This window comes from Diplotaxodon limnothrissa, linkage group LG2, assembly GCF_057381915.1.
Source record: "Diplotaxodon limnothrissa isolate DT_005_m linkage group LG2, D_limnothrissa_male_GT1.1, whole genome shotgun sequence".
NCBI classification, from domain to species: Eukaryota; Metazoa; Chordata; class Actinopteri; order Cichliformes; family Cichlidae; genus Diplotaxodon; species Diplotaxodon limnothrissa.
The window spans coordinates 22,421,838-22,447,693 of NC_140597.1; the positions used below are offsets into that span (position 1 = coordinate 22,421,838).

The window sequence follows — 25,856 nt, forward strand, 5'->3', positions numbered from 1 at the left end:
GCTCTTTAACTTCGTGGCCATCTTGATCTTAAGGTGTCAGGTAACAATAGGAGTGTAGGTTAGCCAGCTGCATTTCTAAACTGTGTGGGTATAACACACAGTTACCTACTTGGGGAGGCAAAGTACCAGACTAATGATCAGAATTTCACTAACCAGAGCTGTGAAAATGCTTCAAAAGGGCACCAATATAACAAATGCAGTCAAGCCTAGCGAGCAGCTAGAGCTTTTTTTGTAAACAGCTTATGTTTGCTGTTAGAATGAGTGAGTTCCAATCTTGGGATTTAGCAAGGTACTGCTCCACAGACAGGCTTGCATGGCTTTGGATTTATATCGGTGTGAAGTAAAATAAAATGTTAAAAGATCACAAAATCCAACACGCTCAGTCTTCTGTCTTGATAAAATCTTATCAAGAGGGAATATCTTTGGGTTTTGGTTTCTTGTTCAGTAATGCAGCCAAACTGGAGAGTTTAGCACAGACTTTGTCATTTTTCTCTGTTTCTTACATTTTATGTAGCAGATAATTACGTGATTAATGGAGAGAATAATCAGACAACTAGATGACGTGTTAAGAACTCGTTAGAGCCTCCCCCAGAAAAAGAAGTCAAATACAAATTATAGAGTGCCTGAATAAATTATATTACAGATTGTTCTGACATCTAAACGTCGTAGTTTCTTTGTGTGGATGTGACAGCAGGAAATGCTTGGCTATTATCTGCCTTCTTGCAGACACACACACACACACACACACACACACACACACAACCTCGTCGTAGGCAGAAGCCTGTGTGTTTCAAACGGAAGTGAAAGTTCAAACTCTGCCTTGTCATTTTTCTCCCCTCCTGTGAAGATTTAAGGGAGGGCAGCGACTGTGAGAAGCTCTCTGTTGTTTCCACTTTCCTGATTAACAACCACAGCCAGCTTCTCCAGCTCTCCTCTTTTCTTCTGCTCTCGTTTCCAGATCCCGAGTAGATTTAGGAGTCCAGTGAATTGGAGAAGTCACAAGTCATTTCCAGGATTTATACTAGGAAAACAAAAAGTGCCGCACACAGTTTCCTCTGCTTTCTTTTTGTCCTCTGTCACGTAAAGTCGACCAACCCCAGTGGTTTTGTTGTGGGATGGGAGTAGTTGAGTTAAGGTCCAGTAGCTGGGTGAGAGATCATCTAAGGGTTATAAAACAGATTCAAGAGGCTATTTACCTGGATGTGTTTGTGATTTTACATTTGGAGCGACACTTTAAAACTTTAAATAAACAGGTCACATGTCCAAGGCAGAAGGGCCACTTTTATAAAAGCCTTGAAACCTTTTTGAACCCAACACAGAAGCATCACAGCGCCGTAACACCTGCTCTTCAGACAAACACCAGGCAGCGCCATTTTCAATCACCTGTGAACGGTCAGATGACCATGACTAATAATGAAATTCCAGTTAACACATGGCAGTAATATTTTTGTCACTTGTTTGATTCCTTATGTTTTTGTTCTTGTGTTTAGGAGGAAGAAGAGGAGATAAAGCTGGAGATCAACATGTTAAAAAGTTATTCCCACCATAGAAACATTGCTACTTATTACGGTGCCTTCATTAAGAAAGGCCCTGCTGGACAGGACCACCAACTCTGGGTTTGTTAACTCGTCACATTTGTTTGTTCTTCAGCACAAACTGTGGATTATCTTAGTTTTTATTAAACAACTGCTGTTCTTTTGGGTTACCTGTGTCAAACACCACATGTTTCTGCTATTTATTTCCCATATAGTTAGTGATGGAGTACTGTGGCGCTGGCTCTGTGACAGACTTGGTGAAGAAAACCAAAGGAAACTGTTTGAAAGAAGACTGGATTGCTTACATCTGCCGGGAGGTGCTCAGGGTAAGATCAAGCACACAGTTTTTTTTTACCTTTATAAGTGACCATTTTAAATAAGTATAGAAGATGTGAGCTTTCTGGGTAATGCAACGATGCTGTTTGTGTCAAACCCTCCATCGTCAGCTAACTCTGTGTGATCTAATAACACAAACAAACACTCAGCAGGGACCTCTCTCTGCCTGCGGTGCTGTTTTAGTGTTGGTTAAAAAAACGCAGGTAGTAACTTGTTTGTGGATGTAAGCGTGGTTCAGTGTCTGGTGTTGTAAAGAAACACGATGGCTGCTTTTAGTGATTCTTTGCCAAAACATCAAAGAGCAGCCAAACTGACACTGATACTTCCTCATGTTCAGGGATTTATTCTCTCGTATGTTTCCCACTGTGACTCGGGGGGATTTCTTCTTTTAGTTATATACTTAAAAGGCCAGTTTAAAGCACATCTCTGTAAAATGTTATGGTTATCATTATGAGAGATCACGAGGTCCTGAGAAAGGCTCCGGGATGTTTGCTTCGCTTTCTGTGCTGGTGTTTGTGGCTCAGAGACATACACAGTAACATATCAGCTTATATCAGCCCCCGGTGTCCTTGATGTTGCCGTTATCTGCAACAAAAATGAAACGGAGCTCATTTTTTTTATTTTGTTGTTTTTGTAGTTGTAAAAAAACTTGAGAGACAAAGGGCTCTGGACTGTCGCCAGAGTTTTCTCCACTGCTGTCAGCCATGCTGTCTCCCCATTGTTTTAACATCACAACACACGCACGCACAAATACACACAGAAACCATGGTGAAGTCATTGTCTGAAATAAGACTTACTTCCTGTTTATTTAACCCACTTTGAAGAAGCGAGAATGCAAATACACACACTAAAACTGTGCTTGAGTTACTCGGCCACTCAGTAACTGCCTAAAGTAAGGATGTCTACTGATGGACTTGAAGCTAAAAGCTAAATCCTGCTCTCCGTTCAGTAATCCTTCAGACACGTGATCTAAATGCTCTCCGAGGGCAGCGTTTGCCCCTTCGTATTTATAGCGGCGGTCATCTGACCGTGTGTGCACGGGAGTGTTTATATGTATTCATATTTGTCTTCCAGGGCCTTTCCCATCTTCACTCCCACCATGTGATTCACCGAGACATTAAGGGACAAAATGTTTTGCTCACAGAGAATGCCGAAGTCAAACTGGGTATGACACACTGACACATGCGCTGTGGTTCCTCAAGCAGACGTAACCCCTGGGAGAACAACAGAACAATCACACAGTCATATTCAAACACATAAATCTCACGACCACAAAGACGCTTCTGAAAGTAGCAACAGTTGTGGCTGTTTTTCACACATGAAACCTTTATTTTTTTTAATTTAATTTTTTTTGCAGTTGACTTTGGCGTGTCAGCCCAGCTCGATAAGACGATCGGTCGGAGGAACACCTTCATCGGTACTCCTTATTGGATGGCCCCGGAGGTCATTGCCTGTGATGAGAACCCTGAGGCTACATATGACTACAGGGTACCTAATTTCAAAGACACAGCCTTGTTTCATTTTTGTTTTTTAAGTGAGAATTAAGGCAGTTCCCAGCTGCTTAAGGTGGTTTATTTGTTATCTAACATGGTGCAGACTATGCTGTGGACAAAGTGGAAGTGGCTATATTTTAATATTGAAGTTATTCAACCACACATACATGGAAATGACTGATAAAGATGAACTACTTTACACTTTTACAGTTTCAGTCATCTCACAGCTCATGAAATCCAGATGCAGGGAAAGCAGCATTTGTGTAACTGTGGTTGTTTTGTACTGTAATGCTGAGGCATTATGCTGAGTGTGGGTCACCAACCACAAGTCATATCTGTTGTGCCACACGCATGTGAGACACACAACCAAGATTCAAACATCTGCTCTTATTATTGCTTTTGCTTCGAGCTCAGTTTAGTTTCACTTGGTTTCCAGAACTCATTGCAGTGTTTCACTCTAGTTTTTATTAGTTTCAGTCTTAGTTACTAAAATGTTTTTGGATTTATCCATTTATGATTGAGGAAGTTCAAAATAGGTAATACAAAATAAACACAAAGCTTCCTGTTATGTAGACACTGCAGCCATGAAAACCCTCCTGAGTTGACAAATTTGACCAGCGTGACGAAGAGCAAGTCTGCAGACGTTTCCTGTGTGTTGTCTGTTTTAGTTATTTTTGAAAGTGCGCAATATTATTTTTTCTTCTTGTTTAGAAGTTTTAGATGTGAGTTTATGTTTCATCAACTCTATTACCTTTTACGTGAGGGTGTCAGTAAAGCACTTTAAGCTGTTTGTTGCTGTGTAAGGCAAAACTCACTTGGAGGTCACAGGTTTGCTTTAGTCCTTTTAGCTGAAACAACGTTGTGTTGACAGCCAGGATCAGTTTCTTCTTCAACATCGTTGAGGGGATAAAAAGTCCAGTCGTCGCCTTCAGTTTGACTGGCTGCTGAGGAACACGTGGTTCTGGATGTTATTGCTACTTCGCTGCCTTCCTCGTGTTTTCCAGCTGACACTGTTGAACCATGTTAGTCTGCCATGGCTGTGTTTGGTCCTGACAGCCTGACACTTTTAATTATTGTTCTGAAACACAGAAAAAATCATTCTTAGTCAGACTTTATCTTGTGTTTTCATCTGTAATGTCTGTCACTAACCAACACGTGTCGATTCGCAATATTGAGCCAGTTCAACACATATCACCACACGCAAGAAGTTCATTGTCTGTGAGATGGCTTGCAAATCGCGTCGACCATGATTTAATTCCAGCGACGCCAACTTCTGTGACGTAAAGTCGTGTAGCGCTCGCTTCTCCTGCCTGTCAGATGTGGGCTGAGAAACAGCCCCGGTCTCATAGCAGCACTCAGAAATAAGTCTGCATAAACATATATTCAACAGACAGCTTCCATAAATATAAGAAATTCACCAGAGTGACAACATCTTTCAAACACAGTCCAAAATCTTTTTGCTGTGTTCTTTTTTTTATGATGCAAACCTCATCCAAAATCTTCACGATAAAGTTCGAGTTTACTGAGTGACTGATTCATTTTATCGTATTTCGCAGAAACAACCTGAGACTGTTTTTGAAGAAATTTTATATTAATCAGATCTCACACCCACGATCTGTGAACTCTGGAGACTGTTTCTGTGATTCCCAGACCTCGATGCACTACACCGCTTTTACTAATTACATACAGTCATTTTAAAATGGTATCCAAGGTTATTAGCTACAATATAACCTTTAACCCGCCTGTCTTGTTTTTAGAGTGACCTCTGGTCTTTAGGCATCACGGCCCTAGAGATGGCAGAAGGAGCCCCCCGTAAGTTAAAAACGCATCTACACACATCCACATGACTAACTGATATGCTGAAGTGTTTTACACTACATCGTATGTATTTCCCTTCTCATTTGTTCATTTATTTTTATTTTTATTTTTTCCACATCTGTGACTCTGCTGCTCTCGGCCTGTGCCCTCCATAGCTCTGTGTGACATGCATCCAATGAGAGCGCTGTTTCTGATTCCTCGAAACTCTCCACCAAAACTTAAGTCAAAGAAATGGTAAGCCCTAAACACAAACACACACACACACACACACACACACACACGCAGCAGGATTTCTCTTCTAAAAACAGGTCCTCTGAGGGGTCTTTGTTGTGGGTTTCATGCATCTGATAAAAGATCTTCCAGCACTCTCGTCTTGAGAAGAAAAGGTTGAAAGTAATGGGCATGTCTAGATATATCAAGATAAAGTTTTTTTCTTGTTTTTTTTTGTTTTTTTTTTTTTTAAAGAAGTCCAGTCATCCAGATTAAAAACCCACTGGTGTGTGTGTGTTCTGGATTGAATCCTATTTAGGGTTTGATTATCAGCCTCTTTCCTTTCTCTCTCCATATTTTCTGTGGATAATTGATAGGCACTTGTTGAACTCATGGTGGAACTGTCATGCTGTCTTTCATTCAGTATTAATGTCATCTGAAAAACGCTTTCTATTGGTGCTTTTAATAGCGTCAATGATTTGGGGTGAACTGCTTTCCCATTTCACTCCAGGCCCCCTTGAGGCAGAAAAATAAAGCAGCCCCACATTTTCCTTCCCAGTTTTCTATGACTTTACACACGGCGCATGTCACTGATTGTAGAGTGCTTCTGTAGGTAGATATCATCGTAAAAGTTGGACTCGTTATTTTGGATTTGCTTTTCCTCGGTAGAGTAGCGCTGGGAGAGGCGATTCTAGCTTTTATACTGTGGGTGAGTGGAAATACTTATTTAAGAATTATGTGGAGTGTTATGCAGTTCAGTGAATTGAATATTTATTTAATGTTGTCTTCTCTTCTGATTTGTTGAGTTTTATGGTTGGAACTACAATTTGTTGCTGGTTTTAACCCTACAAAAGCATTTTTATCATATTTGCTACATGAGTTTCTGAGACCTCCATCTCCTCAACATAATCAATACTTGCCTAAAAAACCTTAAAGTCTTGTTTGTTTTTTGTCTAAAATTAACATTGTTGCTAACAAAAAGTTGCCAAAAGCGCCGAATGTATCAAATGTGATACAAAAAATATATCATCAACAACATGATATAGCAAAAAAAAAAGTGGATTTTAAAAAATGAGTCTTTAAATTAGTGATTCGGTTTAGAGAATTTAGTGTATTCACAGAAATGTGGAGGAGGTTAAGTGATACTTTGTTACGTTAGTGTGTCTGTTGTTAAACCTGCTTGTAATGCTTTCACATTTGTCTGTATTTTGTCTGCAGGTCGAAGCGTTTCTTGTCGTTCGTTGATAGTTGCCTGATCAAGAACCATCTACATCGACCCACCACAGATGTCCTACTGAGACACGCCTTCATCAAAGACCTGGCTAACGAGAGACAAGTTCGCATCATGCTTAAAGATCATCTGGACCGAACCAGGAAGAAGCGAGAGAAAGGTCAGGGCAAATAAAGGCAGTAAATTTAAACCATAAACAAGCTATTGGCTGTTTTCCTGCTGTCTGTATACAGGGTGGTTTACAGTGACAGAAGCTAGGGCTATTTTTCTGCTCATAGGCTGCTTCACATTTTCCAAAGTCATCCAGCGAGCCAGATCAGAGTCTTTGCTGGACCACTTGTGTCCCCTGGGCCTTGGGTTTGACACCACTTCTCTGCAGGGTTCACAGTTTAATTCCACGTAAAACAAAGGCTGTCATATCTGCACTACGCTGTTAGAATCTGAAAATCCTTTCAGGTGTGTCTAAGTGTCAGGGGTTTTTCAAAGTAAAATGTCAGATTGAATTTATCACCATGTTTTAAAAATTGACGGTATCTTCTGGCTTTGAGCCCAGCCGTGGTGGATAACGCCGCACACTTGAGCTGAGAGTGGACCAGCTGCTCTCACGGCAGCAGCAGCTGTTTCGCTCAGGCTGCTCAGACAAACACAGCATTTTGCCTCATTTCTTGCCTGCTGTTTATGGAAATGATTCATTTGGTTGCCATTTGGTACTTTTGCATATATTCTGCTTTGTTGTATCTTCATTCATTTTGTCAAAGCTTATGAAAACATATTCTGATGCTAACAGCGCCGGCGAGGCAGACGAGGAGAGCGCAGCAGCGGGAGAATGTTAGGTCAGGCCGAAGGGAAGTCTCGGGCTGACCTTTGCTTTCCTTTTTCTGCTGCATTCTTTTATAACAATGTCTCGCTCACAAAGATGGACGAACGAAGCGAGGACGAAGGGAACAAAAGGCATAGAAACAGACAAAAGAACAACAAATTAGGAATGTGTAACACGAGGAAGCAAGCTGTGAGACGTATAGTGTGAACGTAATTTATCCTCCGCTTACTCTGGATGAGCTGCATGTGCTGAATCACTGATGCCAAAATGTGCAGTCAGACAGTGAGAAAAACAGTCAGGACGGAGATATTTATGACTCTCTTTGCTTTGTTCTCATGTCAGTATTCAGACAGTGTAAGTAATCCTCATAATGTCTATTAGCTTTATTTTTCTTCATTTGCAAAAGTGAGAGAGAGAGACGCTGAGGGGAAGTAAGGAGGAAACGAATCACCATCTGGTTCTAATCTTCTGTTGGCTTATAACAACACTCTAATGACTGGTAGGCTTTCTGCTGTATGCGCTGTGTGTATGCAGTGTGTATAAGGCCATATTTGTGATTTAGTGTGTGTTTCTGTTCCCCTGTGCCCCTCCACAGTAATGAAATGTTGGTAGTGTTACTGTGAAGAGAAAAAACTTTGCAAGTTCTGCAAGAAAGGGGAAAAAAAAGAAAATCAGTGCGTCCGGATGTGATGCAAAAACGGATGTGTCATTCATCATACCCAAGAGTGTAGTTTGGACAAAGATGTCTGTGTTTTGGAAGATGAGTCACTCCAAAAAGAAATGATTAAAGTCCCACTTTTCAGTCAGGAAAAACTAGGCCGTCCCCTCCAGTCCTTCCCGTGTCTTTCAGCTCCTTTGGAGCCCTTCAAGCATGACATCACCACCATATAAAATATGCTTTTGCCCTGTTTGTTAACGAAAGTCTTCTTTTCTGCTTCGAACAAATCCACCTGTGTTGCGTTGCCTTTTTGGCTTCTTAATGGCAACATATGGTGTGTCAAGTTGATGTTCAACTCACCCCAAGCTCCTATCACACCATATGGTGGCCAAATGTTGTTATAGGAAGCTGACTGGACCCATCTTCATGTACCCCCTTGGAAGAGTGATTGATTTTAGTGCAGTGTTCATGAAGGCGGTCCTGGTTAAAAATGACACTGGGATAGTAGCATTTTTAAACATTTCCTACCTGTGCTAACACATGCTTGCATGCATTGTGTTGCCGTGTGTCCCTTGATAAAAGGTGTATGTGGAAACGAGAGACACCTTTTAGATGGGGAAGCACTGCTGTCCTGAAATCTACTACAGCATAAAACTCTGCTCCTTTAGGCTTCCATAAAAGAAGCCTCTTTCATTTTTTGCTGAATAACTTTGCCCACACTAGACTTTTGTGTGGCTTTGATAATGACAAAATTGCTACTGGCAGCAGACGATGAAGGGGGAAGAGGGTAGGGCATGGAGGAAATTTTAATGAAATAGCGGCTTGCTCACAAAGCCAGAAACACAGATGAGAATTCCCACCGCGGTGCTGACACATCAGAATCGTTCACCCAAGACACCACCCGTGAGCGCATCGCATTTCTAACGCGTCAATTTACAGTAGAGCGTGCAGTGCAGCGTGTGGATGGTGCGACTCGTCAGAGAGTCTTCACTTTCTCTGCATCTGGGGCCAGATGCATGAAGGCCTGGTGACTGACGTCATACAGTGGCTGTTTGTGCATCAAGTTATTTGAAATGTCAGTGAAAGGAAAGACAAAGAAGAAGCAAAAGTGAAAGAAATGCACTCGCTCGAAGTAGAGAAAAGAAACTGTTTTATTTTGGAGTTTCAGTTCTGGAATAATAAAAAGAATAATCTGTAGAAAAAGAGAACGAGAGCATTGGTGCTGCAAGGCAAAAAGGAGAAATGGTGTAACCACTCACAGCACAAAAGGGCAGATTATTACTACAGCAATTTATTTAAGCACCTACAATTACCAAAGAGAAGAAAAAGTTTCACGAGGTTCAGTATTAAATTATGTGCCAGATGACTTAAACTGGAGATATTCATACAGATGTGCGTCTGTGCGCTTCTGTAAACAGGACAAAATGTTCTGTGATATCAGCTGTTTGCCTAAAGGTGAGATTGTGTCTCAGCTTATTTTTCATCGGCATCATTTTGGGTTTGACTCTGAAAAAGTGTGAAGTATCAGGACCAGTGTCCATGTGGGAAAAGGAGTACGTGTATTTAAATATCACCATGTTGGGTGCTGCATAGTAACTTTTTACTGTATCCACTCCTCCTCGCTTTCTCTTCTCTCTCCTTTTTACTCTCTCAGAGGGCCCAGAGTATGAATACAGTGGCAGTGAGGAAGAGGATGATGAGGTCACAGAAGAGGAAGGAGAACCCAGGTAAAGCTTTGTCACGCCAGGCAAAATATTATTCACCAGAAATTAAAGCAGGACTCAGTTACTACATGATCCTTTGTGAAGTAATAATCACACTAAGCAACAAGCTGTCAAGCACACATCATGCGTCTGCCATATAAACATATAAATGATTTTTTTAATTGTTATTAGGTCTTAAGTGATCATTGCTACTGAATCACTACAGGTTATGTTTTATTATAAGTCCACAGACAGATGTTGCTGTCCCTGGATGTCAAATAGCAGATGGTGCCGTGCACAGAGCTCACTCACTCCTAGAGTGAGATTAATGTGTGTGTTTTTGTTGCTGTGACCACTTTCCCTTCGTCCTCACGTTAACTCGAGCACGTCACTCGCACTTGACTTAATGCCGCTCACGTGTCTCTCTCCATCAGCTCCATAGTCAATGTTCCCGGCGAATGGACGCTGAGGCGGGAGTTTCTTCGACTGCAGACAGAAGATCACGAAGGCGGCAGAGACGTAGGGCGCGGAGGAGGTGGTGGAGGTCAGCGGGGACAACAGGTAGTTTGTTTTGTTCTGTGCAGTTTTGTCTACATGCATATAAATTTTAGTAAGATGCAGAGAATTACATGTGATACATTTATTATGAGCAGCAGGTTATTTTACTGAACTATTTCACATTTAGCAGTTAGCTTTCAGTATCGTGTCAGGGTTAGACAGCACTCCGCTCAACGGTGGATGAAGTCAAACATGAATCGGTTTTCTTAGTTGCATTTTAAGTGTGGTCATGTTGTATTTGACATCCAGGCGTTGCAGCAGCACAGGCAGCAGCTGGAAGAACAGGAGCGATACAAGCAGCAGATCCTGGCTGACAGACAGAGGAGGATCCAGCAGCAGCAAGAGCAACGGCAAAAGTTAGAGGATGTAAGTGCTGTTATTTACAGTGGTTTCCATAGGATTCACTCCGCATTGACACATTAATAATAAAATATTAAGAGCGAATATAATATTTTATTGTGTGTGCTTAACTTCCTCTTTCACCTTCCTCATATCGAGTCTTTAAACTGCGACCGTTGTGACTTTATGTAGTTTTACTGCAGGGAACAATGTCAGCATAAAGCCTTAATGTTTGTTTAATACTTACATTTGTTAGGTTGATTAAAACAGTTCCCTTTGTTGTTGCCTGCAGCAGAGGCGACAGCTGACAGACTGTGCCTTTCAGTGGGGAGAGCTGCAGGAGGTCTTCCTTGGGGAGGAGTCTGAGCTCCACGACAGCAGGATCTTAGTGGATGAGGGAAACAAGAGGAGCGACAGGAGACAGGTGCAGATGAACTTTTGACTTGGTAGCAGTTGGAGGATCTTTTTATACATGCATACTGAGTCCACTGTAGGTGTAGTGGTGAATTTCCAAAGCTTAGGTTTTACAGCAGTGTTATGATAACCTTACAGGAGACCTGTTACGTTTATTTGCAACTTTATCTGAAGCGAGCCCTTTTTGTCACGTCCTGAGCTCAAGATGGTTCAGTTCTCTCTATGCGCAGATAATATTAGCAAAGCTAATATGGTAGATAACCACAACTTAATGAAACTGCTTAATATATTTATCTTAAACAGTTACCATTGTTGTTGGTGCTTTCCAAAAAAGCTTGTTTGGTTTGTTAATATGATGTCGCTTGAGGAGAGGACAAAAGCTGAACTGCGTGAAGGTGGACAGTGATTGGTTTAAAAACATCAGATGTAAGCACTGATTCTTAGCTGACCAAACAGCTGTTGGATGAGCTGTAACATGTGTCCCAGGCTCTCCCACCGTGTTCATGTCTTTACCACCTTCTTCACCTGACAAGTTTTCCACCTGTGATGGTTTCCCAGGGTTTCAGATGAGTTTTAAAAAAAATGATCAGAAGCATCAAGCAGACACACAGCAACTTTGTCACTTTGTTTCTATCATATTCACGTGCTCGGTTGTTTAATTAATTAAAAAAAAGCTCCCGAGGGGAAGATCAGGCTCCATAGCTGCTTAATGCTCCGCTGTGTTCGTCACCTGGCTGCTAACTTTGTCTGCTGCCTGGTGCTGGATAAGTAGTCTACAGTGCATTAAACAGAGCCTTTTTTGCCAAAAACAGCTGCCTACTGAGATGGAAATGATGCTGATGAGGACTGTCGGGATGGAACAAAAGTGAAGACGTGCATAGTGATAAGTTACTTCTTGCTGAAATGTCTTCCCAGTAGGCTGACTGCTGCATGTCCTTACTAACCCCTGTGTTTGAGACATAAAAGCCAACACAACAGCTGAACGTGTATATGTGAGTGATAGGAGTGATAGGCCCCTGAGAGTCTGACCTGGGTACCAAAACTGCTCTGACCTCCAACAGCTAATCCCTAAAACATCTCATGTCTTTAGATTATAGTTTGAGCAAAGTTATATAATGTCTGTGAAGTAGCTGTCAGAGGAGTTACTTTGTGACAGGTGACTGAAACACTGTGTGTGTGTGCGTGTGTGCGCGCGCGCATGTGCTATCTACATTTGGTTCAAGCTTCAGAAAATAAAGCTGTGATGATGATGATGTGCACGGCACTGATAGCGGGTGCACCTGTCAGGCTTTGTCACTTGGGTGATAAAAACACACCTTCAATGTAACAGAGTGATGAAGGACCTGGTGTAGTCTTCTCAGTTTTTGAGGACTTAACTGGTGCAGGTTAAGAATAAAGTAAAAGAGGAGGTCTGTATTTGGACATTTTTTCACATTTCACTGTACCGCTGAAAGTTTTCTGAATTATTTGGAGTTTGAATAAGTTTTTTTCCCCCATCAAGACTGTTTCCCCCCCCCACAAAGCTACAACATGAATATGTTTTACTTCATTAAAACTCCATTTATTGCATCACAGAAACCTGAGACCATGAGAATGACCTTTTCTGTGAGGCAGTGTTACAAAGTAACTGTAGATATGTGTGTGTCTGTATGCACACATTTAACAAAGTATGCTGAGACGGTGAACTGTCTGTATCAGTTTCAATCATTTTGAGCAAAGACACAAAGACACTCTTTTTACTGTTTTAGAAATTCATTTTTTACTCATTAATTTTGACACATGCTTAATGAATCTATTCCATACACCAGTGGGTTTCAATAGGTTTATATTAACACTGCAGAGCAGGTTAGTGACTGGGGATTCTTCTTGTTGAAGATGCTGTATTTAAATGCTATTAATATCTGTCTTATTTTACTGTGTGTGTGTGTGTGTGTGTGTGTGTGTGTGTGTGTCAGGGAGGTATCTGTACGTGTTAGTCTGATTACCTCAAAGTCATTAAGGTCAGCATGTGTAATGGATCTATCTGATGCTTCATTAACTTTCACTGTATGTGTGTTTAATTATGCGACAGGTTCAGTGAGCACATGATGTGATCTTGTATTATGTCAGATGAATAACACGTCTGCTGCTCCCAATCATCGCACACATCGATTGATTTAGCAAGTATTGCGTGATGTAGTTCAGTTCACTGTCAGCGGCTTCAGACTGTAGAGGTCGCCTCTCCAACTGGAAAGGGAATACTCATTACACAACCTTACTTTTTACAAATCTAAATGATTTGTAGCAAGTAAGGTCTGATTTCCCTTTAAAGAGTTGCAATGTGACATTTCTTACAGTAGTGGTCAGGATGGGTTCCAGTTCTCACTGGATTAGTGGTGACGGTCACTTAAAAGGAGCTACAGCTGCAGCATGGCTCTGCTTTAATCGTGATGTCATGCTTTGAATCCTCCTGTATCGTCACAAAAACTTGGCATAGTTGTTTTTGGCCTTTTTTAACTTTTATTGACAGATACAGTGAAGAAATGACTGGAAAGCAGAGGGAGAGAGAGACAGGAGAAGGCATACGGCAAAGGGCTGTGGGCCGGACGCGTATGCCATGTGGTCGCGTGCTCAACACACTGAGCTAAACTGGGCCAGTGTGTTTGACTGGATTTTAAATCATCGTTCTGACTGGCACACATTTTCATGGCTTAAACCTGAGTATAAAATGGTTTTCTGGCAAAATGCAGAACAAATCAGCACAATATCCTTTATTTCTATTGATTGGTGACTTTCATCTAATACCACCAGAAGGTCATAAACCACACGGTCCAGATGACACATGTGAACAATACATCGAGTCGGTCACTTGAAGCTGGTTATAAAAGTGATTCGGTGCACACGCAGTTTTATCTTCTATCACTTTTACAGCAGTAAGCTTGTCTGTAGGCTGCTACAAAACTGTGTTGGTGCCTAAAACTAAAATTATCTTTCTATCAGTTGAACAGGAGAGGATTTTATTGTGCAAATTACCAGTAACTTACCAGTTTAAATCAGATTAAGGTTTAAAATGTGCGTGACTGTGGTTGTGACCAGTTTGAGTGACAGCTGCGAGCTGTCTCTGAGGGTTCACCTCAGAACTGAACCTCGTGTTTGTGGTTTTAGTTGCTTTGGAGGACTTTTAACACATCCTTTCAATCTAAATACAAACTCATATGTAATGTCACTGTGGCTTTGTTCTTGTTTTCCTGTTGTCACGTGTATCACTGTAGAGTTCAGTGTAGCATGATTCCTGTCTCAGGTGTAATTGTTAGTGCTTCCTTGTTAACAAAGCTGTAATTAGTTTGTAGACTCAAGGCCTCGGTTCTCACCCTGCAACAGTTTTGTCCTTGCGCGTCCTCACAGTGGCACCATCGATTGCTCGCAGATGAGGTGAGCTTCACCTTGGATCACTGCTCAGAGGGCGCTTACGTTTGTCCTGCAGACATTTGATTTGTAATCAGGTTAAGCTGCCGTTTCAGCTTAAACCCTGTTGAGTGTGACCCTTCACATCAAAGCCCAGTGAACACAATTTGAAGCCAATGGTGCAATCACTGAAAATATTTACATAGATTAGATTTGATTAACCAGTGTAAATGCAAAAAAAATTCAGTTTGTGCTACTTAGTTTTTTCTCTTTTTTCAGAGAAATTCAAATGAGGTTATAATGAAATATTTAAAGTTGAGTGTGGCGGCTAAAAGCTTCGTGCCATCTTGCACACTCTGAATATTTTAGTTCCCACCTCCTCAAAACCTCAGAACATCTTAATTAAAGTGTGTGTGTGTGTGTCCTGAACAGGATCAGGCAGGCAGACAGTGGAGTGCCGATGTGTCAGTGAGGCCTCTGGACTCTGTGGCGGAGCAGGTAACAATCCTTCACTTCATATTTGTTCATATATTTGCTTGTTTACCTGTCACTCACATACGAGTGACAGCAGGTGAATTTTCTCTTGAAATATTCCAAATGTGAGCCGATCCTTCATGTGGTCGATGAAAGCAAACAGCGTGGGAGTGTCCAGACTGCACCTCGTGTCTCTCTTTCTCTTGCTTTCTTTCACCATCTCTGTATGTTCTTATGAATGTGTTGCATGTTGTTAGATGTGTTATAAACCTGGATTCTCTTTTATTTTTAACACTTCATGAACAGCATCAGTGTAAACTGTTAACTTCTCTTATTTCTTATAGTTACAGCTTTTTTTTTTCTTTCTTGTAGCCTGACAGTAAAATTGAAACTATTCAAAGACTTGTATTTGTTTAAATCTTTCTTAAGTAGAAATTTTCTGACATGTGAGGTGAGAAAAAATGTGTTGCTGACAAGAGAATAAGGTTTAACCCAAAGACTGAAATGCAGACAGAGAGACAGCAGCTGGCTGTTGTTTGCGTCTCGGGTGGATGGAAGATGAAAAGATGTGCGAGTGAAGGCAGATGAAGAGTCAGAGGTGAAGCAGGTGGTGGTAATTGATCGTCTGCGTTTCATGTTTGAAGTGAAGTTTACGGAGGGTGACAGACCTGTTTGTTCTGGTGAAGTTTATTATTTAAAGTTCTCAGTCAGACATTAGAGGTTTGTAATTTTCAGTGTGAGACTACTGCAGGAATGCAGAGAAGTCTCTGAGGAATCACTGACTTACACTTTACTGTACCGATAGCATCAGTTCTCAGTTTAAAGCCAAACCTTATCACAGCTTGGCATCTCTTTTTGTTTTAAAAGGTTTTCCTCTCCATCTCTCTCTCCACTGATCCCAGCACGCCTCCTATCCTCAGTTGGGTCCTCCTTCCATCCATCCCTCTGCTCGCAGCATGGGATCTCTTTCGCTTCCAGCAGCTCTCTTTTAACTTGTCTTGGGATGATACTATCTAACCTCAGTAGATGTTTCAACATAAAAATTTGCAAAACATGGTTATATTTCTAATGCTCATACTCTTCATCTCCTTCTTTAGTTCTAAAGACGCACATCTCTGTATTGTTATGATTTTGTGGTGTGATTAGACTTCTTAATTTGTACTCCACCGCCTGCACTGACTGTTAAATGGTAAATGGCCTGTATTTGTATAGCGCTTTTACTAGTCCCCCCTAGGGACCCCAAAGCGCTTTACACACCCAGTCATCCACCCATTCACACACACATTCACACACTGGTGGAGGCAAGCTACAGTTGTAGCCACAGCTGCCCTGGGGCAGACTGACAGAATAATTACATTATACATGATCTTTTCTGATGTGAGAAGTACACATGTATTGTGTGTTTGAGTCGATCATTTTTCCTTCTTCAACAGTTCAGTCTGGTTTGGTGTTCGGTGACTTTTTAGACTACAAACAGAATATCAGACCTTACCATGACACTGAGTCAGGAAAGACTGCGTTTCGAGTGATCGTGGAGTCGGGTGTGGGTGAGATGGTTAGGTTGGCGAGGCAAGAGTGGACAAACTGTGCTTGTGGGCAGGCAGATAGAAACGCAGACTGGTGGTGGAGGCAGAGTGAGAGCAGGCAGGTGAAGGCTGCTTTTGTGCTGCAGGAGGGTGGAGGCTGAGCTGGGCACACGAGAGAAGTGAAGAGCTGACAGTCAACTGAGTATAAGAGACTAGAAGCACTAAGGTGACTAAAGTGGGCAGCTACTAAGTTAAGTTAATTGCAGTTTTGAGCCCCAAATGTTCATCTGAGTGAAGCAATCTGATTATTTATTTATTATTTTATTTTATTTAGAAAGACGGGCAATACATATTAATGAACATTTTAACAAATGTAAATATGCCAGATTATAGCCTTGGGCTAATTTCCATCTGCAGACCCTCTGACAGGTTGGTGTTAAACACAAGTTAGTAAAAACATACAGAGACAATATTTACAGATCATGTGACAAGGACAAAAACAGTGATCACATTATACTAGAACAAACAATGACAAGAAGAGTGGACAACAGAGGACAGTATAGATTTCGATAACGGAAACACATCAATTATATTGCACAAACCCCAGTAATAATAATAATAATAATAATGGATTGGATTTATATAGCGCTTTTCAAGGCACCCAAAGCGCTTTACAATGCCACTATTCATTCACTCTCACATTCATACACTGGTGGAGGCAAGCTACAGTTGTAGCCACAGCTGCCCTGGGGCAGTATTGCACATGCGCTGACTGTCCTGATACAGACCCTGTGCACGAGAAAATGCTTCCTGTTCCTGTTAAAACTTCCTGTTTTAAGACCGGACGTAGGGTTGTACATTTCCGGTAGCTTTACTTTGAGGTCAATCGCTACTGTGAAGATGAATTCCTAAATTATGCCCAAAATTGCGTAAAGTTACAAAGAGCAGAGGTGGGAACACTCACCACTGCTGTGTCATAAAAAAATCAAATGATCAATTTTGACGTTTGAAGAGTGCAGATCGATTGGTTGTTTACATCACTCAACACGAGCAGAACTGCATTACTGCATGCAGAAGACACCTCGTCCACATCTCTGTATAGTGACAGTTCTTATGATTGAAACTGGGAAATGTTCAGCATTCAAACTACAGGTGAACATTAGTCAAAGGTTTTCCCATTATGTCGATATGCACAGGGCAGCAGCAGAGTATGGCAGTCTGAGTTTTACTCATTTCCATCACTGTAACAGAACACATGGATTTCCTCTGTTGTCTGTTTTGGTTCTATTTTCTCTGTTCAGATGTTTATCTTGATTGAGGTTTATGTTTTAGCTGGAAGAAAAACAAGCTCTGGTTTGAGATTATATATAGATCTGAAATTAGTGATAGTGATTCTCTATTTTGTCTCCGTCTCACAGTGTTGGACAGCAGACGGTGTGTTTGTAATGTTTCTGTGTGTAGGCCTTGTGTTCAGGCGCAGTTTAGTTAAACAGGATTAGGAAACTATGCTGTGCATTCTGACTGCGGCTTCCATGTTGTTTCCTCATTCTCAAGAAAACTGCATTAAAGTGATTTAAAGCAGTTTTCCCTCGATGGCAGCAAATACCTGAGCTGCTGTAGTTGTTGTCTTAAGCACAGACTGGACGTCGTTGTTAAATTGTTCTCACAAATCCTGAAGCGATTTTTTTTTTTTAACCTACTTACTTTCCCCGTGTTTCTGTTCTCTAATAAACCACTATAACAGTTCATGCTTTAATATGTCATATTTATTGTCATGTGACTAATGTGACTCTGGCCAAATCAGACCATAAAGCAGAGCGTGCAGTTTTAACAGATCTGATACTGTGTGCTGAAGGCTGATCTGCTTTAAATATTGCCAGGATACATAAATTCATCCATGTTTTTGTAAAAAAAAATATAATTTTAAATCATGTTCCGGACAATATAAAATTCCTGTTGGATGTGTTTAAGAAATGAATACATTTATAGTTAAATACTGATGTGCAGACGACACCATTGGCTGATTTATTTACAGCTTCATTCCTGTCAGTGTTTGCTGTTTAATGAATGTTTCCCCTGTTTGTTGCTTTACCAGTTTGTGTTGTTGAAACTAGCTTAATAGGCCAGTGTGTGTTATATTTCTGTGCTATATCTGTGGGCTGAGCCTGGGAGTGTCCTTTTCATTGGGGATGCACAGCTAACATTTAACACAAATGACCTTTGTTACCCTCATAGTCGGCATATAGTTATATACTGTATTTGATACAGATGTACAGAGTTAGTTGTACATGAGTTGGAGTGGACCAAACCATGTAGCACTGGTTAGGACAAATTTGGTGCCATATAAAATGGGGTGTCAGCACTAGATTGCTAAAATAAAGCTTAAAACGAAATTTTGTTAGCAAAGAAAATCAATAGCCACGTCTTTAGTTTTTTCTACTACAATTGATTGCTAAGCATGACCATTTAAATTGACGACTTAAAAGTGACCGTTGTACAGTTAAAACACTTATTTTAAGTGTGCATATTAAGCCATTAGGCCATTTAAAAAACCACTCTATCAAAAAAAGGGTTATTCCACATAAACTATACGTACATTTAGCTGAAGTCCATTTGTCCCGCTATAATTGACATTTGAGTAAAATCACATTTTCATGTTCATGGGGCATCTGCCACTTAAATCACTTTGACACTACTACTAGTAGTTAAATGAGCAAAGATGGTGGGAAACGTTTCAGTTTGTCTTTGTTCATGTGATTGTGTTACATTTGAATCTTGTGAGTAGCTTTGTAAACTGTTTGGGTGTTACTTTGTAACACAGTATACACGCCGTTTAAGAAGGACACTTCCAGGCTTTGTCAGTTTGTATTTCTGCTCTTCATGTTTGCTACATAGAGAGCAGTGGCTCCAAACCAGCTGCTTCAGCGTAAGGCCCAGCATTCGCAGTCTCGGCTTCAGTCGCAAGCCAAGTCCCAGCCCCTGGCCCAGCATCAGCAGCCCTCAGCGGGCAGGAGATCCCACCGCACCCTGCCCAAGGACCAAACCCAACTCCTGTCCCTGCAACACGACCACAGACACAGGGAGAAAGAGCAGCAGAGGAAAAGAGAAATGCCTGTGGCATCACCCCACAAGCTAACGGCTAATAGCGGGAACACTGCTGCTGCCGCCGCCGCCTCTCCCAGGCGCTCTCCAGTCAGTCAGAGCTCAGCGGTAAACCCTGCCCCCCTCAGCCTGCTAGCATCTTCATTTCTTCTACACCCTACCTGGTCTTTTTGTACTTTCTCTTCTTGCTCACCGGTGCGAATATCATGCACTTTTTTTATTTGTTGTCAAAGTGCAAACATTTCATTTTTGCAACGCTGTGATGATTTAATCAGCTTTGGCTTTGTTGCTTTTCATGTAAATGCATGATGACAGATGAAAGACTGTCTGTGGGGGGTGGAGGCTGAGGATGCATGTGGTTTCTGGCCTCTATTCATATCATCGAAGCTAAACCACACAAGGAACATGAACATGACCCACTGGTGTTATTTACAGAAATATGTTGAGACAGTCACATGATCGTGGTGATTGAAAAACATTTGTTTCTGCTCCTGATGTTATATTAGACACTCTCCAAACCACAAATTTCTGAACATGTTGAAAATATTTAAGCCTGAGCGCCTCGAAAGGAGAACAGGTTGAAACACAGTCAGGGCTTCACAGAGTCTGCCTTTAGGACTTTAATGTCAGGGAAGCAGAGCTGTGTCACAAATATAATATGCTTTTCGTTATTTTTCAAAGCTATACTGTACAATAGTTTATATTAAACATTAGGGCAGCTCAGCTCAGTCTTCAGACTAGTCTAAATGCACAGTTTCATGGCAGCTCTGTTTAGATTTCCTTTATTTTAGCCTTTGGTTCCGTGTAATAAGAGACTATTCATAATATGCTCTTCTCAGAAACACATCTCGCCTGCCATCTCCTCTTTAAATGTTTTGCTTGTGAGGGGCAGCGAATCACAGGAAAGTTTTATTAAAATAGGGTTGGCTTAAAGGGAAAGCTGTATATGTTAAACAAAGACGCCGGTATAAGATAGATGAGGATTATTTTGAACCAAGAACCTGACAAGATGACTCTAGAGTCCAAGAATGAAAAGATGGTGCAAAGATCAGCATAAAAAGTTCCCTTTGAGGTTTTATATTTTCATATGTTGTTACATGCTTGTTGAGAGATTAAAGGCACATTATTACATAAACTAGACCCCCCGATAGTTATGTGGACAATTTCAGTGTATAAACTGTTAAAGAAAATAAACTTTGAAGTAAATCAAGACTTTTTTTTTCACCCACGACACTTCAGAATCGGTTTAATTTGCCCTTCTTCTTCCTGCACAGGCTGTTTTTGTCTCTTTAGTCACTTCTCATTAGAAACATTTTCACAGTCTCAGAAATGGCATCTTTCAAAATGTCATACACCTCGATGATAAAATTCAAAACTCATTCCAACCTTCATTCTAACCTCATTTAGATTAGCTCCTAACCAGACGACTGTGTCCCTTTGTTTATGTCTATTTAACAACAGACATAAACAAACTTAATGGTTTGTTTTATATTTTAGATGGACTTCCACGAATCAAACTTAGCCAAATTGCTTTTAGCTGCTGGTCTTCCTGGCCAGATGCACTCGAGGCTGGGCTCCGGAAGCAGCTCTAGTCCTTGTACCCCAGCCATGCAGAGAGCTCACTTCATCCAGGTATACAACAGATGTGTCACATAGCTCATGCATGCAATTGTGCAATTCTAACACTTTGGGTAAGGCTACAGTCCCACTAGAGAAAACGATGAATGGAGACCGCTGTGTGACCAAAATTATTGCAGTTAACTTTGAAAGGATCACTTCAACGATGGGGACCAAGTCTGGGGACCACTCAGGCAGTTGCTGTCTTCAAACTTTGGCGCATTAAGTTAGTGATGAAATGGCAACAAGGCAGCTTTCAGTTTTGAGTAGGAAAGGGCATTAGTGCAGTTAATTAAGTCTGTTCCCATCAGACTTGTATTGTTGTATCTGAACCAGGGTGGACTCACACAGCCAACAATGCACAATCTGCAGATCAAACATGACCGTCTTAGACTGGGCCAGATCTAAACGTGGCAAATGTACCAACAAGCAGACATAGCTTGTTCATTTCTTTAATCACCTGCATTTTATTAAGAGCAAGTTTGCTCATCAAAAATGAGGGCATGAATAATGCGTGCAGGGTTTCTGTTTTTCTCTCTGAAACGTGGCATTTAGAATAAATGTTTATAAGGGTGAACTCTTCTGTTACACGTTGCTGTAACAGAATGTGTGCGTGGTCCTGAGAAGAGAGACTCGGGTGGAGCGAAGTTACAAACTATTCCTCCATGAAACCTCGAATCTGTGTCCAGCAGCTTAATGAAGATGCTGTTATTGTGCTGTGTGCATAAATGCTTGCATTTATGTTTTTCTGCAGTATGTGAAACTGAGCTTTGCACCAGGGCCTTGCTCTCTGAAGAAATGTTATGTGCGTAGTTTGTTGGCTTTGCTACTGATGGTGCAGCTGTGATGAGCTGATAGAGAGGAACAGGAACACTCCTGAGTGATAAGATCAACCCTAACTTGACTGTCATTCATTGCGTCATTCACAGAACCTGCGGATCATGATGCTGTAAAACATGATACAGAGCCAAAGGATTTAACGTGTATAATAACTTACAGATGGAAGTTTTAAAAACAGCGTTTTGTCCCGTTGCATTTGGACATTATTTCTTATTAATAATAGCATAGCCGGTCAAATATCAAAGTCCAATTAATAGCTGGATTTTAAGAAAGAAGAAGCTAAGAAATAAATGTTGCCGCTCCTCTGTGTGTGCGCACTGCTGAGAAACAACAGGGAGATTGTGTACCGATTTAGTAACGTGAATAAATGCCTGAAACATTGGAAGCTGCTCTGCTCGCTGGAAAGAAGGAAACGACATGGACTGGATCTGGATTCTCCGTCTCCTCACTTTGACACTTCAGTTCTGCTCCGTTTCAATAAAATCTGTCTTATTGCAGAGGAGGAATATGTGGAGCAACAGGACAAAGCCAAAGTTTTGGCACTGCACACAGTTTTGACACATCCAGCCGTGACAATTACGCACTCTTTCTGATCGCAACTCTAATTCCAAATAAATGAGCATTCCTAGCAGCAACTATCGTGCATGTTGGATGAAGATATGCGTTTCACTGTTAAATTTCAGCAGTGTTCAGTAAATAACCTGCCACAAACCTTTGTAACTTGGGTTTTGATGGTGCAGATAAGTTGCACTAGTTGCAACATGTTGACAATCTGTCTACATTTATAAATGACATAGCAATTAATCACAACCCTTTGCCAACCTACTAGAAAGTGACTACCCTCAGTCCAAGTCAGACCAAGATTTGTTGCCTTATGTTGAAAAGTGGTCAACCAGAGGTTGAGGCTGCTGCACGCTCGTGCCACAACTACTTGCAATTAGCCCCAGACAACAAAAACAAAATCACCATCCAACTATTCATTCTCCTTGGGGGGGTGTTGGAGCCTATCCCAGCTTCCAGGGGGCGAGATGTGGGGTACACCCCGAACAGGTCCCCAGAATGTCACAGGGCCTATTTACTCACAAACCTCTGGTGTTTCTTGGTCCCTCGGAGGTTGCCGTCCTGCTTTTACTCCAGTGTGACTGAAGCCTAATATGCTCATTTCGTATAAATGCTAAGTGCTGTCACGAGGTACTATTTAATAACTTTTTACATTTTTTTTTTTTTTCCCAGAATGAAAATCTTCGTTCAAGTCGGGATGCCCCACACAGCAGCTCTATGTCAGACATGGCCATCTCCCCTTTGTCCCTATTTTCTCCCGTGTCCCCAACTGACAGTGTCTTCTGGGACTCTGTGGAGACTCCACCCAAAGTGAGTATCATCTGTTTTTAGTTTCCAGCTCCTTACTGGGTCACGGTGCAGATTTGATGATTGGCGTGAACGAGACATAAGTTCAAGTGATGCATTTTGTTCTTCTGGCTCCCACCAAAAGAGGAAGTCTTTGTTGTGTCCTGCATCACATGAGCACAGGATAGAGAGTGTGTGTGTGTGTGTGTGTGTGTGTGTGTGTATTTGGCATCTTGTATTCTGATCAGTTGCCCAGCTAAGGAAGTGGTGCATTGAGCACGAGGTTGTTATGCGGCTGGCGTGTTTGTCGTCAGTCTTTTGTGTGTGCAGCAGATAGGAGGGGAGGAAGGGACTGTGTTTTACCTCGAGGTTTGTTGTGAAATGCCCCCAACTAAAATCATCTTTCTCACATTTACCTCATCTCACCTGCTAATATCGCGGCTCTCCCTGCTAAGTGATGTACAGAGTCGGTGTATTTACCAACAGAACACCATATGGGGTTGATGAAACAACTTATAAGTACTACAGAGACAGCAGGGGGGTGCAGTAAAGCTGTCTATTTGCTGTGTTATGTTGTTGATCTAACAGGAGGCCATATGGTGCTTATAGAGAGAGCAGCTAATAAGTCAGTACACTTTCTTGCAGTGTGGTGACTTAAACAAAGGAGTGGCTGTGAAAACACTGGGTTAAACAACACTACAGTGTGAGTTATGAGGCAGACATTAATGACTTTTCCTGTTGCCTGAATTCACATAACTTACCCTCTGAATAGTATTATGATGAAACTTAGAGGGCATTTTTATAAATCCCTAAATTTATAAAGGTTTTGAAATGCTCTTAAAAAAATGTTTTAAAAGCCTTATATTTGACGTGTCTAGCACAGTTGACGGGAAGCGATAGACACTGGTGCAGCTCAGTGTCTCTGTGGGTGTCTGCGCTTGTGCAGATGCAGGATGTGGGCAACTCGTGAGAAGGACGATAGGTATTTCCACAGCTCTCTTCCTGCATTCCTGGGTGTGTCTTCCTCTCTGTGACTTTGTCACTTGACCCAAGAGATGAGAGGTTAAAAGGCTGCCAGCTGCTTGACCGAAAAATACACACACACACACACACACAGATCTGAAAAGAGAAATTGCTCCGAGTCAGATAATATTTCCACACTCTATGATTTGGACGTGGCTTTGATGTGTTAAGAGGGGCAACATTGAAATGTTATGAAATAGCAAAGCCAAATGGTCTCATTAGTTTCTCAGTAATAAATGTCTCCTCGAGGGTTATTAAAGATTTTATTGCACTCTGCTCTGCAGCCTTTCAGGCATTGTAAATGTAAAGGTTTCATAACCACATAAACCTTTTTTAGAATTAGCTCTAACATACTTTGAATCGACAGAATATTTAGTTTGAAAACAAAAAATGAAATAATCAGGCGGGAGCTTTGTGTCCACGTGGTTTTATTAAATCTATTTTGCTTTGATCTTTCAGGTCCCAGAGCGCACCACCTCAAAGTATTACTGCAGGGAACCGATGATGGGACACAAGAGGGCCGCCTCAAGGTAGAGCACTAATACATGATGTCCATACAAGAACCAGCGCTTGGTTCACCAAGTCGGTGCCAAACGTGGCTGCTAATGCAAGAGGGCTAACACGCGTAGGCTACACTAAGCTAGGTCCTGTTCATAATGTTAGCAGGTTGTCATTACAGTTCAGTCTGTACCAACACAACGAGTCTGGTGTGTGTGCAAAATTTGATTTGTCTGAGGCATTTTTTTGGATCAATTTTTGTATTAAAGTGTGTAATGTGATTGCCATTAGTAGAGACCATCACATGGGTTTGTGACAGAGCAGAAGTGTGTTTAAATGTTACAGGTTGCTCATTTTTCACACATAACAATATCAAAAACTCAGCAAGTGTCACTTGCAGTGACAAACCCACTAATAACTTTTAGCAGCACTTCAGTTTCCTCTTTCTTGAAGCGGTCTTAAGTGCAGTTTTTTGTTTTACAGAAACCCACTGCACACCACATCTGAAGTATTAGACAATAGCAACTAGCTAGTGACCGAATGGGAGCATGCAGCATCTAAATGACTAAACTTTACCCCAGAAGAGAGCAAAAAAAGATCAAATACAAAAACAAAGAGGGAAACTTGAGACTCTTACATGATGACTGTTGGTTTAACAACCATGTTACTCATTGTTTGTGGTGCAAGCAGCCATAAACCTCACCTGGGTTCTTCTTCTGCTGAGAAATGAACTCTTGGAGCAGTCAGCACAGACACAGTGTTTGTTTTTTTAAAATGCACACGCCAATGCACGGGAATCAAACTCGATAATTAATGAGTTTTAATGCAGTTTCCAGAATCACAGTGAGAATAATTAGCTTCAGATGCAAAGCGTTGTTCAGCACCTCATTTGTCTACCAGCTCTTCACATTATCACATTATTTTACTGGT

General features: G+C 41.3%; 1 protein-coding gene across 1 annotated transcript in view; it reads left to right on the forward strand.

Moving 5' to 3' along the window:
- Positions 1 to 25,856, forward strand: part of LOC146638393 (mitogen-activated protein kinase kinase kinase kinase 4) — a 54,620-nt gene that overhangs the window by 14,157 nt on the left and 14,607 nt on the right. The window contains exons 4-19 of the mRNA XM_085361133.1: positions 1,491 to 1,616; positions 1,751 to 1,861; positions 2,946 to 3,036; positions 3,229 to 3,359; positions 5,122 to 5,176; positions 5,338 to 5,416; positions 6,611 to 6,783; positions 9,756 to 9,828; positions 10,239 to 10,365; positions 10,612 to 10,728; positions 10,994 to 11,125; positions 14,932 to 14,997; positions 19,395 to 19,709; positions 21,099 to 21,233; positions 23,292 to 23,429; positions 24,888 to 24,958. Coding sequence (XP_085217259.1) covers positions 1,491 to 1,616; positions 1,751 to 1,861; positions 2,946 to 3,036; positions 3,229 to 3,359; positions 5,122 to 5,176; positions 5,338 to 5,416; positions 6,611 to 6,783; positions 9,756 to 9,828; positions 10,239 to 10,365; positions 10,612 to 10,728; positions 10,994 to 11,125; positions 14,932 to 14,997; positions 19,395 to 19,709; positions 21,099 to 21,233; positions 23,292 to 23,429; positions 24,888 to 24,958 — 1,940 coding nt within the window. The remainder of the gene's footprint in view (positions 1 to 1,490; positions 1,617 to 1,750; positions 1,862 to 2,945; positions 3,037 to 3,228; positions 3,360 to 5,121; positions 5,177 to 5,337; positions 5,417 to 6,610; positions 6,784 to 9,755; positions 9,829 to 10,238; positions 10,366 to 10,611; positions 10,729 to 10,993; positions 11,126 to 14,931; positions 14,998 to 19,394; positions 19,710 to 21,098; positions 21,234 to 23,291; positions 23,430 to 24,887; positions 24,959 to 25,856) is intronic.